The following is an 18,459-nucleotide window of genomic DNA, read 5'->3' on the forward strand; positions in this document are numbered from 1 at the left end:
GGGAGGGAGGAGGGGAGGGAGGAGGGGAGGGAGGAGGGGAGGGAGGAAGGTGCAGCAGCAGGCAGGGCAGTGTGGAACTTAGAAGCTGCTGAGAAGTCATGGCTGAGAGAATCTGGGTCTATAAGGAGGATCTGTGCCAGGGCAGTGTACTAAAAATAACCAACCTTTTCGCAAAGAAGTTAAGAGAAATTTAGGGAAAAGGCTAAGGTTTTGAAAACAAAAATCATTCTTTCAATTTGCCCACATTTTAAATTAAGTCAAGGAAGTTTAAAGCTTTAGGTTGGCCAGTGTTTTTCTGTTAACTGAACCGCTCCTCTATAAACTGAACTACTGCTTAGTTTCAGAAACATGGCGCTATTTGTCTTCTTAGTCTTTCTCTACATCTACACGCATGTGAATGTGTTCAAGTAAGAAGTTTCATTCTTACATAACTTTGCTGTCTGGCTGTTTACAAACTAAGGTTGGTGGTTTCTGTTTGGGGGAAGGTTAACACCTCTATGGGGACAGAGGACAGATGGGGACTAAGTCCCTTCACTAAGTCCCAAAACCCAGACAATCAGTTCTTCTTCATCAAGCACTCTGAAACCTGCCTCTGGAAACACCCCATAGAATGTGTGAATGAAACGGAGGCAAAAAGAAGTCACTGTGGGTATGGTCTATCAAGAAACACGGGGGGGTGGGGGGGAATCCAGTCTATAACTGGCAAAAATGAGGACCAACTCAACCCCGCCTCAAAGCCCAGAGCCCAGTGATTCTGTGTCCCTGCATAAACTGCCCCTCCACACTGACTTTTGCCTCAAAGAATCAATTGATAAAGAACAGGAATTTGGGAGAAAGAAATAGTCAAGAGAAAAATTGGCTAGAAACTGCTATGTACTCTAAACACTATAAAAAGCAAAAGTTCAAAGCAGGAGAGAATCGGAAACATTCCACATCTATACATATTTTAACATTTAATCCTGAGTCTGTGTAGCTATATTAGATTTGTATATACCTCACTACTTCCTGCAAGGAATTTATTGACAATTCTGTACTATTTGTTTCGAAAAGAAACTTTTCCAAAAATTTTACCCTCCTGCCATTAAGACTTCCTAAGAAATCATAAATCTTTGTGTTTCAATCAACCTTACTCTGATAAAATGGCTAGTGTCACTAAGTACAATTTACTAAGTCTCAGCAGACATATTTCACTTACTCTCTCACCATCTTTCCAAGAATCACCAGGAAAAGACTACCCCAGAGACCTGCAACCCTCTCTGAGAAATCAAGGTGGAGTCTGCACAGGACCTTGTGAAGCTACTGAGATAATGGCATTTTCTACTTGACAAGCTGGTCAGTAATGAAGTCAAGCGGGATTCAATTTAAACAGGGAGTATAGCGTGGCAAAAATATATCTTTCTGAAAACCAGTCAGCAATACATATCGACCTTAGCATCTGTAACTAGTAACACCTCTAGAAATCTGTAAGTACATAAAACAGAAACAAAGACTTGTACATTTGTCAAACCAACACCACAAAATGGTAAGAGTAAATCAAGACCCAAACTCTAAGAGGCAAGTTTGCATTGTAGCCTGGAAACACCGTGAGACTGTAACTTAGTATGTTTATAATGGGGAAAAAGTACACATCTCAGTGCAAAAACACTATTAAGAAAAACTATACTGAGTGATGCAGTTACAAGCATTTAGTTGTTTCCAATATATTTAACTTTTGATATACACATACATTCATACACACTTGAAAAATACATTTAAAATCATGTCTGAAATTAAGACTATATTGTGTGGGGTTTTTTTCCAGATTAATTCCTAGATCTGCCTGCCCTTAAACACATAAGATAGGTCTCTTTTCAATCCTGCATTTTAGGCGCCTGTCAATTGCTTCCATTTATTGCTATTTTTAGGTTTGGCTTTGATTCATCCTTTAGGGATTTTCTGATGAATACTTCTTTCTTTTATCATATTACTAAAGAGAAAACTCTGTCACAGCCTACTTGGAGTGTCAATAAGCTACGTTAGCAATTGGCGCCACTGCCGCTATTGCCATTATTCTTCAATATATTAATCCTTTTAAGCTGTTACTGTGATGACATTACAACGGTCATTATCCTCAATTCTACTGAATTTTTACTTTTCATTTGGTCTTCTATATTTATTGTTGACCCAATGAATCCAGTATATGCCCACCACTAGTTGAAAGCCCCAGATTTCAGACCACAAGGAAACTGGAGACGACTAGCTGCCACAGGCTAACTACTGAAACAGGGTGGAAACTGGCTATTTTCAGACCCACGGGCTCCAAGGGCCAGCTGCAAATCATGGAGTTTCCCTTGTGTTCTGAGACCCTTGGTTGCCACCTCTCACTCTAACTGTATAAAAAGTCAGTTACTACCTTGGGAATCAGAGTGTTTAAGCTAATTTATCATGTTAGAGTCTAGCTGTGTTTACAGCAGCAACAGTGTAAAATAATAATGTGAACTACAGTCTTCTTCAAGTAAAGATGAATACAGGAACACAAGTGCTCTCATCGGACTGATAAACTACTTAAAAGAATATGAGGGGGGAGGAGGAGCAGGAAGAAGAGATTTTTTTCAAGATAAATATTAACTTATAATGAGAAGTTGACAATTTACAGTTCTGAATCTATTAATTATGTTTGATAACCATTAAGATGGCATTTCTAAAGAAAGACCCACCCATGGATATAAATGGTGCCCAGAGATATGAAATTCAGTTAAGACTTCCTCCTCTCGCCCCTTAGTGAGCAGCAGAGACAGTGTCTTCCTTCGTGTTTCTGAGGGAGGCGGGCAGCAGGCTCCACAACTGCTTTCAGACTACACAACTCTTACACTGTACTTGTGTGGTGCCAAGAAAACCTTATGGAATTTTCTGGGGAAACAGAACAAAACAAAAACCCTACCTAGAATCAGATTTTATGGCATAAAATTCATTAAAATACTTCAAAGAACAATAAATATTATAAAAGATAAAACTTTTGTCGTTTATTTTTTTAATTTTTATTTATTCATACAGGGTTTTTCTGTGTAGCACTGGCTACTAGGCTGGCTTTGAACTCGGAGATCCACCTGTCTCTGCCTCCCAAGTGCTGGTATGAAAGGCATGTACCACCACCACCCAGTTCTAAAAAGATAAATATTCTAAGAGACGGAAAACTTCCTCAAACTGTGATCAAAGAGCTCTCCTGAGGGCTCTAAGTTCAACTAAATCAGTGGTTCTCAACCTGTGGTCACAACCACTTCAGGGTCACAAATCAGATATCCTGCATATCAGAGATTCATAACAGCAGCAAAATTACAGTTATGCAGTAGCAACAAACTTAATTTTATGGATAAGGCTACCACACCATAGGGAACTGTACTCAAGGGTTGCAGCATTAGGAAGGGTGAGACCCACTGCCCTAAACGAGTGCTCAAGCAAACCAAAATGCCCTGGGGTCAGAAACCCTTTCATGTCAAAAAAAAAAAAAAAAAAGGTACAAGAGGCTGAGTGTGAGCATAGTGTGAGCATAGTGACGCACACCTTTAGTCCCAGCACTTGGGAGGCAGAGGCAAGTGGACTTCTAAGTTCAAGGCCAGCCTGGTCTACAGAGTGAGTTCTAAGACAGCCAGGGCTACACAGAGAAACCCTGTCTTGAAAAAACAAAAAAAGTTAAACAGATTTCCAGTCTGCACCATGATTTGCTTCCTGACAAAATTAAACTTCTTTCCCTAACAAAATGAAAACCTATTTAATAAACAACCTGTTGGCTGAGACATGTTATACTAACAATCTCTTTAGAACAGTCACACAGACAGGATGAGCACAGGAAACAGAAAAGCACATCAGGATCTCAACATACCCCACTGACGTTACCCACACAGACACAGAACATGCCAGGAAATACAATGGGTGGTGTGTAACAAGGTGGAAAATATTTTTCTCTTGTAAACCTTTATTTTAAAATTGTTTATTCTTAGTTTATATGACGGTATTTTGTCTGCATGCATGCCTGGTGTCACAGATGTTAGGAAAGGTCGTTGGATTCCCTGGAACTAGAATTATAGAGATGGTTTCAAGGCAGCATGAGGGTGTTAGGAATAGAACCTGTGTCCTTTAGAAGAGCAACAACTGCTCTTAACTGTTGAGCCATCTCTCCAGTCCCTCTCCCTGTATGTTCTTAACTGAGAGCACTGAAGTATAACCTATATGCCCTGACTCAGGAATTTGAACGTGTCAAGTACACCCTGGCTTTATGATCTACCTTCTTCAGTACTGAATCCCAAACTGGCTTCTTCTGTTCCACCCTCAACTGTACTTCCTTAGAGCAGCCTCCGCCAACCTCGAGTGGTCACTAAGTCACATCCACACCCTTCCTTAACTCGCTGGTACTTTTACTGTCTGTCTTGCTCCACTTGAAAGCTCTGTAAAAAACTTTTTTGTAAGAACAGGTGTGCAAATGTTCATATTTGCTTAACAAAGCAATTCTCCTTAGTTATATAGATTCACACAGAGAAATATATTCTTTTAAAAACAGAAGACATTTTATATAACTTCCAGCCTCTCTATACAGAGGTTATTTCCTATGAATAAATAATGCTAGCACAGGTACTGGACACTCTGGCTGGACTTCTCCCTAAACCACAAGCCATTGTGGTGTTACTATTCCTTCTCATTACAGATTAAACACAACAAACAAAACAGACACTCAAGATTAGCAAGTCTACAAGCATGGGCCAAGTTTTCTCTTACAGCTCCTGTAAAGCCTAACAAATATGTGCAAAGTGAATCCCACCTGACCTCTGTACAAAGGTGTCTATACGGGTGTTACAACAGCCTTCAAATGTAGCTTTTTACCTCAAACCCATGTAGCCTTTAATAAATGTTCATGAATCAAGCACTAATACTCTTATATTTAAAGCCACACTGCTCCATATAAACAGAAGATTCAGAACTGGAGAGATGGCTCAGAGATTAAGAGCACTGGCTAGTCTCCCAAGACCTGAGTTCAATTCCCAGCACCAACAATATAGCTCCCAACTGTCCTGGACTCCAGTTCTAGGGGATCTGACACCCTCTTTGGGCCTAACAACTGTCATCCCCAAGCCGTTTCCAAGTCTCTCGAAGGCACAGCTTCCTCTTAACACCACAGGCTCTATCAATGGGACAGCCTGGGTTTGAACACTGGCCCTGCCACTTCTTCTTGATTGTGCTGTCTTTACCAACGACAAATTACACTCACCTAAGTTATCACAACAATGAGCAAGCAGAAAGCACTCAATGGTTATTAGTACTGGCAGACTCCAATAATTTGCCTATGAGCTAATAATGTCAGGAATAATGTCAGCAGGCTAAAGGACTGCTGTCCCTGTTATATTGCACAGTATTTCCCCCCCCCCCATTTTCTGCTTAACTTCCTTCTCAAAACGTCACAAAAGTTTTACTGTTACTAACTCAAATAAAAGGTATGCTGTATGAACAATTTGATGTTGGCCTCAGCAAAAACTAAAAAGTTCACAACATAACTTTCTCTGGAGTGAATATACTTACACATTTTTTAAAGATTCATAAGCAATCTTTCAGAATTAAGAATTAACTGATATATATATATATATATATATATATATATATATATATATATATATATAAATTTTTTGATTATTTAAAGAAAACCACTCCTGTATTTCCAGCATTTTCTCAGATTAACACACAGAGGCTTTGAGTGTGAATGGCCTAGAGTTCACCTAATAAATATTCTTCAAAACCAAATTAATTTAGTTAATGCCATAAACCCACAAGGAACTATTCTGAATACAAATATCCATCTCAAGCCAGACATGGTGGCAGACCCCTTTAATCTCAGCACTTAGGTGGCAGAGGTAGAGACAAAGGCAGATGGATCTCTGTGAGCTGGACATCAGCCTGGTCTACATAGTGAGTTCTAGGGCAGCTAGAGCCACATAGTAAGACCCTGTCTGTCTCAAAATCAACCAATCCAATCATCAATCAATCAATCAATCAATCAGTCAAAGTTTGTTTCTTGAGGGTCTCACTAGCTACAAAGTGTTTTCATTTGGGGATCTCTGAAAACATATTTAAGGCATGTAATTTAACGTATGAGGTATATCTGCTATAAACGGGAAATGAAATTTCAGGAATCCCAACGCCACACAGGTGATTTCAAGTAGTTCAGTCTGAGGCCAATCACGAGTCTCTTGCACAAGTAACCACAAGTGCCTCGTTATCCAGAACATCCTTTTAAGCCACCAGCCACATGAGAGGTTTCATTCTTTGTTAGAGGCAAGAGGAATGGGAAGACTTTTCCAGAATAGACGTGCATACTTTCCGAGACAGGAACTGAGTGGGAACTGGTGGGGGTGGGTGACGATACACTAATGTATGCTCGGTGGAACTGTTCAAAGAATATCCTGGGTACAGTGGACAGAGAAAACTGCCCCGGGCAAATGTTCAGAACAAAACGGAAACTTGATCTCAGCCCGAGGACCTGAGGGTCAGTTCCAAATCACCAGTAGTGTGCCCATAACTAATAATTTATCAGAAAACACCCAACAGTAGTGTGTGGGTTATACTGCAGTATACTACCAGACTTTTACTTTAAAGTATCAAAGTAATGAGGTTGACCTGTTCTAATATTAAGCTGTTTTGTGTTGCTTTTTTAAAGAAACAAAAAAAGATGTGATAGAGGACATGTTTAATTTTTTTTTTTTTTCCTGGTGCAAAGTCTAGAAGGATTCAAGACGGAGGAGAAGGCCAAAGAACAACAGGTTAGTACAAAGTCCCTGGTGAGATAAGGGTCTGACTCAAGACAAGTCGGTTATAAGCACTTTCTCTGGGGTCTGGTTCCCCGAGCCTCTCCAAAAAGCAACCTCGTATAGAAGTGAATGCGTTGCTTTAAAAATCTCGTGGCAGCTGATACATTTAAAGGGCTTTACAACCTCAGGCTACCCATCCCCACGATAGCGATTTTCTTGATCAAAGAAATGCTCTGCTGTTTCAGGCTGAATCCCTTCCGTTTTCTGGGCTGGTTACCAGCCAACCAACTCTATACAAAGAGCTTGAAGCCGAAATTCCTGGCCCAGGACTCGACCGGCGGTTCCCCAAGTAGCTGCTACATGACCTGGGGACAGCCACTGGCTCTGCGAGGACTCAGACAAAGACAGCGGACCCGACTCACTGGGGAGTGTCCCATTTCGGGCCTGGCGTCCGGACAGACTCAGCCCCGGAGAACAGAACTCCCCGCGGGCTCGCGTCGCGGGGACCCGCGTAACCTGGCACCGTGCCAGCAGGCCGGAGCCCCCAGACCTCCGGTCTGCGCCGCCTTGGCCTCCGTCGGGCCCCGGAAAGACCCCCACCAAGGGCTCCGAGGCCGCAGGGCCCGGGCGAGCCCTCGGCTGGCTCCCGCGCCCGCCTGGTCCCCACGCGCCGCACAGAGGCCTCCCCCGGCCCGGGCTGCCCGCCAGCTCACCCAGAAGATGAGGTTGAGGAAGACCAGCACGGTCTTGGAGGAGGTGATGCCGCATTGGCCCATGGTGCCGGCGGCCGGCGGAGGCCCGGCTGGGCGAGCGGAGCGGCGCTCACCGAGCGAGGAGGCAATGGCGCCGGCGGCTCCGCTGAGAAGTGCTGGGCCTGAGCCGCGTTCCCGCAGACCCCCGCGCCGCCCCAGCAAGCACCTCGCAGCTGCGTGCAGCCCGCCGCAGGCCCCCTAGGCCGTTCCCAGGCAACTAAGTCCCGCGTCTGCGGCCGCTTCAGCCAATCATCGCCGCGGAGAACGAGGTGGCCTCGCCTCTTAAAGGAGCCGACGCCTCCGCGCCTTTTCTTCTGGCCTCTGACCGTCCTTGAGTTGCAGAATCCTCTTAGGGGGAAATTCCGGTGGGACAAACACGTCCCCTCTTTTATTGAGTTACTTTTACTGGACCAAATGATTGACAGAACACAGGGAAGAAATGCGGTGGACGTCAATACATGATTATGAAGAATTTAGTACGCCAGAAGCTCTGCTAGCCCTTATTAAAATCATCAGAAAGGAGAAAACGCTGGCGCATTGGCAGGCAGCGAAGGTTGGGCAAGGTAGCCACCCTTTCAGCTCTCTTCCGGGTAGTACATTTTGGACTGAGATTTGCAATTACAGATACATCTTCGTGCATGTTGACATTTCACGCTCTTTCCTTCAATCTTGGATGAATGGTAGCAATTAGCACCTTTAAAAAACTGTGTGTGTGTGTGTGTGTGTGTGTGTGTGTGTGTGTGTACCCACAAACACCCCACAGCACAGAGGTGAAGGTCAGAAGACAACTTCAGGAGTCAGTTCTCTCCTTCTACCATGTGGGTCCCAGGTCATCAGATTTGGTGACATTGCGCGACCTTCGCCCCACGCCTATTAGCTTCTTGTAACTATTAGCTCATTCATGCCACCGTCCCTCCCCCAGCTTCAGATGACTCTCAGACTAATTTTACTGGTAGGGTAAATAAGGCCTAGAAAGGATGCCAAGCTTGTCTACAGCCACACATAGAAGAGTGATCTAATGCAGAAGCCACCTCAGCCACACATTCTGCCACTTCTGCCACAGTGCTGCACTCTTCCTTACTCGGGACCTATTTATCTGTCCTTAACCATCTCTTTTTCCTGTAGTCTCCCTGGCTCATCATCTTCCCTGGGCATTCACTGAAATACCCAAACACCTATTCATCGGCACCAAGCAATACTCATTCAGTCGCTCATCAAACTTTCCCCAAGTCCCACCCTGCATCTACTCTAGTCGATGGCGTTCCATGATGAGAAAGAAGGCAAATGCTTGTTCATGTGGGGATTCTGTTCCAGTAGAGGAGGATAGACCTTGAGCAAAGAGGCAAAGGGACATAAGATTCGATGGTTGGATCAGACAGAGAAAACTGTACCGAGTGACAGGTGCTGCTAAATCCATTCTCTGGGAGAGATATAAATAACATCTACCCCTCCTCCTGAGGTCCCAGTGACAAACCTGGGCACACCTATGCTCACTAATATAAGACTTACTTTAGAGCAAAGGGTAAGGAGTTATGAACAGGAGAACGGGTAACCATAAAGCAGCCATTTGGAAAGGTCTGTGCCCAGCAGGGATGATGCCCCCCAACGCCTGCCCACTGAATAGGTGGCACCCCTCCCCTAGTCCTTCCCCCAGGACACAATTAAGGTGGAATTGCATACAACTGTTTGGGAAAGTGACTGGTTGCTCAGGCAAGGGTCCCATAGCCCTCCTTGATCCTCGTTCTTTGAAGGGATGTCAACTGTGAAAAAGGACAGCTGTGGTGATCTTCTGTAATGGGGCACAGCTGATCTGATAAAGATGGGGGAGTCTGGCTCAGAAGATAGTCCCGTACCATAGGAGGGTACACTCTGAGGAGAGTACTCTGGGGGAGGATCAGATGAAGTGAGGAACAAACCAAATGATGACTTGGAGAACAGCCCAGAGATAGAAACGGCCAGTGCAAAGGCCCTGGGGGCAAGAACACAGTTGCTATGGTCTAGGTAAAAAAAAAAAAAAAAAATGCTGCTGGAGGCCAGCACAGAGAAATAAAAGCCATGCCATCGAGCTGCATGTGTGGTTTGGTTTGGTTGAGAAAGGGTTACTCTATGTAGCCCTCGCTGTCCTGGACTGCTCTCCTGGACTCTATGCAGACCTGGCCCAGGCCTCACAGAGATCTGCCTGCCTCTGCTGAGAATTTTTTAAAAAGATTATTTTATTTATTTATTTATTTATTTATTTATTTATTTATTTAATGTGCACTGGGTGGTTTGTCTGCATATACGTCTGTATGAGGGTGTCAGATTCCCCCTGGAACTGGAGTTACAGACAGTTGTGAGCTGCTATGTAGGTGCTGGGAATTGAACCCAGATCCTCTGGGAGAGCAGCCAGTGCTCTCAACCCTGAGCCCTCTCTCTAGCCCACTATGCTGGGATTAAAGGCATGAGCCACTACACTTGGGTCCAAGCTGTGTATAAAGAAAAGATGCTCCCATCTCTGAACAAGCCAGTGACATTGTCTGATTGAAATTATTAAACTACCGTTTTTGCTGCCCCATAAGTGTCCTAGTTAAATTTTTAAAACAGAATCATGGGTCTCTGGTATACTTTGAAAATCTACATCCTTGATACCCCAACCATCCCAAACCCAACTCCTCTCCTCTTTCCTCTTCCCTTTTCTCCTCCTTGCTTCAAACAACTCTGGTGCATTGTCCTCGTCCTCGCCCCACCCCTCCCAGGTCTCCAGGGAGGGCCCATCTCTTCTCATTCCCTTGTCTTCCTCTTGCCCTCTGCCCCAGGAGTCTCACCTGGGCTGTGCAGAAACACCTCATCAGACTCTCCAAAGGTGGGTGTCAGGGAATTCCTCACGGCTTAGAAGCACCACATGTCATTCTAATACACTGCCGGCTAGCAAAACACTGTTCTGAGCTGGCAAGCATAGCAGCGTTGCCCATTTTAGAAACAAAAATCTCATTTAACGCTTGATTCTCCCACTCAGTCTCCCCCTCTGCCCTTCCCACAGCCCATCCCCCAAAGTTCCCGAAAGACTCATCCTGCACGGTGTTTCTGACCTCTCTGGGTATAAGGTCACTTGAGACTGTGACATTCAGAGACCGGGTCTGATTCAGGTTGTTATGAGGCTAACAGCACCCGGGTGACATCACTGCAAGCAGAACCCTGTCTGTAGCGAATGGCTGTACATCTGGCTTCAACCCCCAAGCTTCTGCTTGCTCTGGAACCCACTGTGCCGACTACCCTACAGGATCAAGGAAGGTGCCCTTGCCAGTTACCAGCGACAGATTATTCTCCCGTGAGGCAGCCGATTCGCCATGGGGTTCACCCTCAACAAACTTCTCAAGATTGCTACTGTGGGAAGTCTTTCTGGGGCATTTCTTTTGAGTATGTGATGGTGGTGGCCGGGACAGAGCCCAGCACTTCCCATATGCCGAATTATGCCGCTCCAGTCCTTAGTTAGTTTTGAGACAGGGTTTCTCTAAGTTACTCAGGCAGGTCTTGAACAGAACAATGTCCTCTTGACTCAGCCTTTCCAGTAGCTGGGATGACAGGATTATGCCACCATGTCCAACCCTTGGGAGGGCTGAATTAATGCCTGTCTATTTAAAGTGAGTTTGTGTCTCAAAGAGAAGCTTCATGGTACACTTTCCTTCTGATGGTGCTCACCAGCTCTTCTGTTTCCTGCTGTGAGCGGAAGGAGCGCGACAGCGCAATAGGTAAGTGGTTCTCAACCTGTGGGTCGCGACCCCTTCGTGGGCGAACCTTTTCATGGGTTATCTAAGACCATCTGCATATCTGATATTTACATCATGATTCATGACAGTAGCAAAATTACAGTTAGGAAGTAGCAACAAAAGCAATGTTGTGGTTTGGGTCACCCAACATGAGGAGTTGTATTTAGGGGCCGCAGCATTAGGAAGGGTGAGGCCACTTTGACAGACGAAGCTGGGTGTGAGATCACCTCACCATTGTCCCTCCAGCCTCTAGAACTGAGCCGAAACAAACTGTTTGCACCAGGAGGGGTGGTGGGCCAGCCCTCATGAGGCAGAGACAAGTGGACGGTTGTGAGTTCAAGGCCAGCATGGTCTGTAGCAAGTTTCAGACCAGCCAGGGCTCCACAGTGAGATACTGTTTCAAAAAAGAAAGACACACACACACACACACACACACACAAAAAAAATCCACTTGCTTTCCCTGTATAAATGCCAGGGTTAGGTATCCTGGGCCAGCCACAAATGTCTTAAGGAGGACACGTCCTGGTGGAGAGCCCACACCCCACTCACCACAGAGCCCAGGTTCACAATACTGCCCTTTCACGAAGCACCATGGCCTCTCTGTGTTCTGTTAGGGAAGGCATGGGATAGACGCTGCTGGTGATGTGCCCAGAGATGCTGCAAGCACTAAGCTGGCTTATACAGAGTTCCTGGTGCACAGGCTTCATATGCAGCAGCGGTCTTTATCTTATGATCCCCGGCAGCACTGCACTCCACTGACTTCTCTGCTTTTGAAGCTCTCTCCTCCCTTCTCTAAACACATAATTTCTTAGTCCTACGGTAGTTTCTTTAGCCCCTCTCTTCCTCACACCCCTTTCCCGAAGTTCAAACTTAGGTCTTGGCTTTCTCAACCCACCTCCCCCATAGTGCTCTGGATACAGCTGTGACCAAAGTGTGGGCTCTCCAGCACTAGCTCTGTCACACGGGGGACTCCTTCGTATCATCTCCTGTCCCTGTAGTGACTGGCCACTGTGTTGCTCTCAGTGGATTACTTGGCTTGCTCATCACATGCGCTGGCTACCTATGCTGCTGACCCGGGTGTTGGGGCCACATCGCCATGAGGTGGTTGGCCTGGGTCATGCCTTCCCCCTCCCCCCAGCTTGCCATCCAAAGCAGAGATTCCACCCTAATTACTGATTTAATTGCAATTGGGAACAGTGAGCAGGCTGCTGGGTATGAAAAAGGGACAGTATGAAGGACAACTTGGCCCTGGACTCAGTATTTCTCAAATGGAGTCTCTCACTTCCCCTCCAGTCTGGAACCCCAGCCCCAACTTGAGAGAACAGAGTGGGCAAATGTCACTTCCTTTATTGACTGATACATTGCCCCAGTGAATGATATCCTTGAATCCCCAGTGTGTGAGATAAACTTCCTTTCCCCCCAAAAGTGAGAGCCCCTCATTACACAAGCCATCTTTGCTTGCAAGGATTACTGGGTTTTAGACCAGCTGTAGCGTCTGCGTTATACAGAGGCATGGGTATGAAATGCCCTCGAAGTTTCCCCATACCGGGACATCCTTTCTGTTCCCCAGGACCTACACTGTACGTTTGGGGAAACCCACACAAAAGCACCAGGATCTTACCACCAGAATATCCAGGAGTTTCTGAGTCAGGTGACTCTGCCCAGAAAGCTGACTTGCAGTGACAAAAAAAAAAAAAAAAAAACACAAGGGCAGAAAATGGTTATTATGGCAGTGTGGGCTTGAGAGACCCAGCTGGAGCTGGGGACCAGCTCCCCTGACAGTCTCCTACCCTCTCCAGCCGAACTTCCTTTAGCTTCCAATACTTTGCAAGCAGCTGAGACTGGCTAGTGTACTTACCTATAAACCCTCTGCCCAAGGCAGCCAGAGTCTGATTATTTATAACCAAGAGGAGATGATTGACACTGGAAAACTCCAAAACGTAGAAGTAAAAACAGTCTACACTCAGAATCATCTACACTCAGAAAACAAAACATCCGCTAACGCTTCATCACGGTCTTTTATCCTTTACAGATGCTAATATTGTTGTAGTTATATAATTATATGAGAAATGAATGGATGGTAACTAATGGCCTGCCCTCTAACTTTGTTAAGTGGTAAATAATAGGCTGAGGGGAACTTTTTAAAAAATCTTTTATTTAGTGTGTGTGTGTGTGTGTGTGTGTGTGTGTGTGTGTGTGAGAGAGAGAGAGAGAGAGAGAGAGAGAGAGAGAGAGAGAACGAGAGAGCGCACGGGTGGGAGAACCAGTTCTTTCCTTCCACCGTGTAAATCTTAGAAATTGAACTCAGGTCACCAAGGTTAGAAGCTAGGTACTTAACCCACTGAGCCGTCTGTAAGGCTCTGGGGCCCTTTTGACATTGCTATACAATGTTGCAAAATTCCTTCTGAGCACTAGACAACAATCCATTTACAAGTGTTTTTAATCGGTAAGGTAACATTTAGCTCTTTTCTTGCTCTCCTACCTTCTTCTCCTTCTATCCCTTCTCTCTCCATTCCCCTTCCCCCTCTCTCTCTTTCCACATGTTCATAGCTGGTTGCTACTCCTCTTCTCCCTCTCTCCCTCTCTCCCTCTCTCCCTTTCTTCCTCTCTCTCCCTTTCTTCCTCTCTCTCTCTCTCTCTCTCTCTTTCTCTCTCCCCCCTTCTCTGTCTTTACTACCTCTCAAATCCCCTCCCCATGCCCTGAATAAACTCTATTCTATACTTAAAAAAATAAAATAAAGTAGGTAATGTTTAATGAATTTGTTCTGGGCTGCATTCACAGCTCTCCCCAGCCCCATACTGGACATACCTGGTAGCCAATTGCTGTCCACTACCCTGGAACTCAATGTAAGACTGAGCTGGCTTCTGGGAATCCTCAGTCCACTTGACTGGAGTTTCTTTCTGGGGGTAATTTTGGGGGCAGGTCACTTCCCAAGTCCTTTGTCTAGGCAGAGAAAATTGTATACTCAACTGATTTCACATTTTTGTCTGATTTAAATACTGGCATATATTCATTACAGAAAAAGCGAAAATGCAGAAAAAGCTCCAATCAGTGATAACTGTTGTTAAAAACTTGTGATAGTTCCTAAAAATAATAGCTGAGAATACACTGATTGTTCCCATTTTTTATGCATAGTTAACTGAGAAATTACCAATTTAGAAAAAAAAAGACATACAGAGGTGTTAGGGGTAATATCTTCCATTTGCATAATGTATTATTCTTTGTCAATTAAAAAGCCCTAGTGGATTTGGGTTTAGGATGCAGAAAATCATTTCACTTATGTCTTGGCAGTGGAAATGCCTATTGTGCTTTCCGACACTACTCCAATCCTTCTGGGCTAAACAAAAGCCTCTTCATTCAGCCATTTTCCTAGTTCAGTATCCCAAGTTCTTGAAATTTTTGTGCATTATAGGCAAGTGCCAAGCACAATAGGAGTTGTTAGTGTCTTTTGTGCCATCAAACATGGTGCAGATGCGCTTGAGCGTGGAAAGGCTGTGCGACTGGAGAAACACTTTTCCAGGAACTGAGAAACGAACGGAACGGGGGAGAAGCAGCAGCTGACGGGATGACTCAGTGGGGTGGCAAGGAACACGAGACCACATCAACCTGCTGAGTCGTGCGTGACTCTAGGTTCTGGCTCCTCAGCAAATTGTGTTGTGATGTTAGCTAAGTCATATTAAAGTTCCTGGGCCCTGATTTCCTCATCTGCAAAATGAGTGATATCATTTGCAAACGTTATCTTCAAAATGGGAATGATGGTGACGAGGGAGATTACTCACTGGGAAAAGAGCTTACTGCACAAGTGTGAAGAGCTGAAGTTCACCCCAAAGCCCCTGTGAAAAAGCCAGGAGTAGCCGGCAGAGCCTGTAAGCCCAGAGATGGGCATCAGGAGACAGGAGGTTGCTGGCTAGCCAGTCTAGCTGAATTGGTGAGTTTCAGGTTTACCGAGAGACTCTGCCTCAAAAATTAAGGTGGAGAGTGATTGAGGAACAAGCCCCATGTTGATATCGGGCCTCTGATGGTCTTAGTTTTCTATTGTTTTGATAAAAACATGACCATAAGCAACTTGAGGAGGTGTCTTAGTTAAGGTTTCCATTGTTGTAAAGAGACACCATGACCGAGGCAGCTCTTATAAAGGACAACATTTAAACGGGGCTAGCTTTCAGGTTCAGAGGTTCAGTTCATTATTATCAAGGCAAAAGGCATGGCAGCGTCCAGGCAGGCATGGCTCTGGAGAAGGAACTGAAAGTTTTACATCTTGTTTCCAAGGTAAACAGAAGACTGAATCTCTCAGGCAGCTAGGAGGAGGGTCTCAAAGCCCAACCCCACAGTGATACACTTCCTCCAATAAAGCCACGCCTACTTTAGCAAGGCCACACCTACTCCAACAAGGCCATACCTCCTAATAGTGCTACTCCTTAGGCCAAACATATTCAAACCACCACAGGAGGAAAGAGCTTATTTCAGTTTACAACCCTCAGGTCACATGTTTTCACTGTGGGAATTCAGGGCAGGAACTTGAGGCAGGGGCTGATGCAGAGGCCACGGAGGAGAGCTACTTACTGGCTTGCTTCTTATGGCTTGCTCGGCCTGCTTTCTTATAGTGTCCAGGACCTCCAGCCCAGGGATGGCACTGTCAACAGTGAGCTGGGCCTACCCACATCAATCATAAATCAAGAAACTGCACCACAGGCTTTGCCAACAAGTCAATCTCATGGTAACATTTTCTCAATTGAGGTCCCCCTGTTTCCAAATAATCATAGCTTGTGCCCAGTTTACATAAAACTACCCAGCACCCATGTGCATGTACACACAGAGGCACACACACACACACACACAAAAACAGCATGGTACTGCATACACATAACTCCAAGTCCCCACAGCGGGAGTCAGAAGTTCCCTGCCAGTCTGGGCAACTAAGTAAGAATCAATCTCAAAATAAATAATAAAAGGACAATGGATATAACTGCAGTTCACTGGAGACTCTGAGTTTAACTTCCTGCATCCCCAAAAGAAAAGGGGTTACAGTGGCAAGAATAATACATAGTTTACACAGAACCGTTTAATTAAAGAGAACTACATATCTAAAAATTCTCAGTGTCGCTGAGTAAGAGACACCCATGACCTAGACTGCAACAGGGACACTGAGTTTGAGAAGTCTATATATCAGAAATTTTCACTTACAAATTTTTCAGCAAAAAAAAAAAAAAAAATTGCTAGATTTAAAACATGCATTCAGAAAAGTATACGAACTCTAAGTCCACGGCTTACTTTCTTTTCACTTTTTATTGATTCTTCGTAATTTCATATCATGGACCCCAAATCCCACTCATCTCCCTGTCCCTTCATATCCCACTTCCGACCTTGAATGCACCCCCCCCCTCAAAAGAAAATAAAAAACAAAACTAAAAGCAAACAAATACTCCTCCTAACCAATCACATGCAATCCTGCATAACTATGGGTGACCTCCCGTAGAGACTAGAGAATATAGGCAGGAAAAGGCTAGAGGAAGGGGGTTCATCTATGGGACCATAGGGGATTCACCCCCTGTGCTTTTGCCTGTGGTTGCTTTAAGGCCATCTGTTGCTTTGTAACTAAACCTAATAAACTCGTTGTTTCCCCAGAGTGAATTCTGGTGGGCTTGGAACTCTTTTTGCTATTATAACTTCAGGAGGAGGGGTAGACCCAGTTTTTGTCTCCTCTAGCCACGGAATTTCAGCACCACCTCTGCACTGCAGACATCACAGGTGGATGCCGCTGTACCCAGCTTTTTACGTGGGTCCTGAGGATCAGAACCCAAGTCCTCACGCTTGTGTGGTCAGTGCCATCTCCCAGACTCAGCTTCTGACTCTCTAGAAATGAAATCAGTAGTGAGCCATAATAGCTTCTCCTCTCCTGTGTTTAGCTTCTGTTGTGAGATTCATTTACACTCTGCGTGTAGCAGCAGTAGGTTCGTGTGAACGTTCACATCCGGTTGTACGATTCCATTGCATTGAATGCTCTCCATGAGGAACTGTGGGACTGTGGTTTTTACATAATGGGAGTAGTGATGCTATGAACATCCTGTGGCCGCCAACCATGAACATGGTATACCCTTCTAAAGTTAGGTCTTTTTAAATGTCTCTCAGTAGTGAGATGTATACACTTATACAATATCCATTAGACTTATTCCTAGATACAATTTTAAAGTAAGTTCTAAAGCTGAGACTGTCACAGTAACAAAAAGCTATAGTATCTGGTTAGTAGAAATGCTGTTGCTTTTGTGTATAGACAGACTATCCGGAGCCATTTGCTAAATTTTACTGATTTTAAAAGTTTTTATGCTGTTCTTAAATCTTCTTTCCTTTTAAAAGAAAACTTACGCCAGGCAGTGGTGGCACACGCCTTTAATCCCAGCACTTGGGAGGCAGAGGCAGGCGGATTTCTGAGTTTGAGGCCAGCCTGGTCTACAGAGTGAGTTCCAGGACAGCCAGGGCTATACAGAGAAACCCTGTCTCGAAAAACCAAAAGAAAAAACAAACAAACAAACAAACAAACCTATAAAAGAAAACTTACAAAGAATCAAAGCGATCATTGGGTGATGTAATTACGTGCATAGAAAATAGAACACTGGGCTAATGTCCAATATATACAAAGAACTCAAGAAATTAGACTCCAGACAACCAAATAACCCTATTAAAAATAGGGTATAGAGCTTAACAAAGAATTCTCAACTGAGGAAACTCAAGTGCCTGAGAAGCACCTAAAGAAATGTTCAGCATCCTTAGTCATCAGTGAAATGCAAATCAAAACAACCCTGAGATTCCATCTCAGGGTTGTCAGAATGTCTAAGATTAAAAACTCAGGTGATAGTAGATGCTGGCGAGGGTGTGGAGAAAGAGGAACACTCCTCCATTGTTGGTGGGACTGCAAGATGGTGCAACCACTTTGGAAATCAGTCTGGTGGTTCCTCAGAAAATTGGACATAGCAATACCTGAGGATCCAGCTATACCATTCCTGGGCATATACCCAGAAGATGCTCTAACATACAACAAGGACATATGCTCCACTATGTTCATAGCAGCCTTATTTATAATAGCCAGAAGCTGGAAAGAACCCAGATGTCCTTCAACTGAGGAATGGATACAAAAAATGTGGTACATTTACACAATGGAGTATTACTATTAAAAACAATGAATTAAACACAAT

At 44.6% G+C, this 18,459-nt stretch overlaps 1 protein-coding gene across 1 annotated transcript in view; it reads right to left on the reverse strand.

Moving 5' to 3' along the window:
• The window catches only part of Tspan3 (tetraspanin 3), a 23,578-nt gene extending 15,824 nt beyond the window's left edge, over positions 1-7,754 (reverse strand). Inside the window, exon 1 of the mRNA XM_028774449.1 lies at positions 7,484-7,754. Coding sequence (XP_028630282.1) covers positions 7,484-7,546 — 63 coding nt within the window. The 5' untranslated portion in view covers positions 7,547-7,754. The remainder of the gene's footprint in view (positions 1-7,483) is intronic.
• Positions 7,755-18,459: the final 10,705 nt, after the last annotated feature.

Source organism: Grammomys surdaster, unplaced genomic scaffold, assembly GCF_004785775.1.
Source record: "Grammomys surdaster isolate TR1022 unplaced genomic scaffold, NIH_TR_1.0 241, whole genome shotgun sequence".
NCBI classification, from domain to species: Eukaryota; Metazoa; Chordata; class Mammalia; order Rodentia; family Muridae; genus Grammomys; species Grammomys surdaster.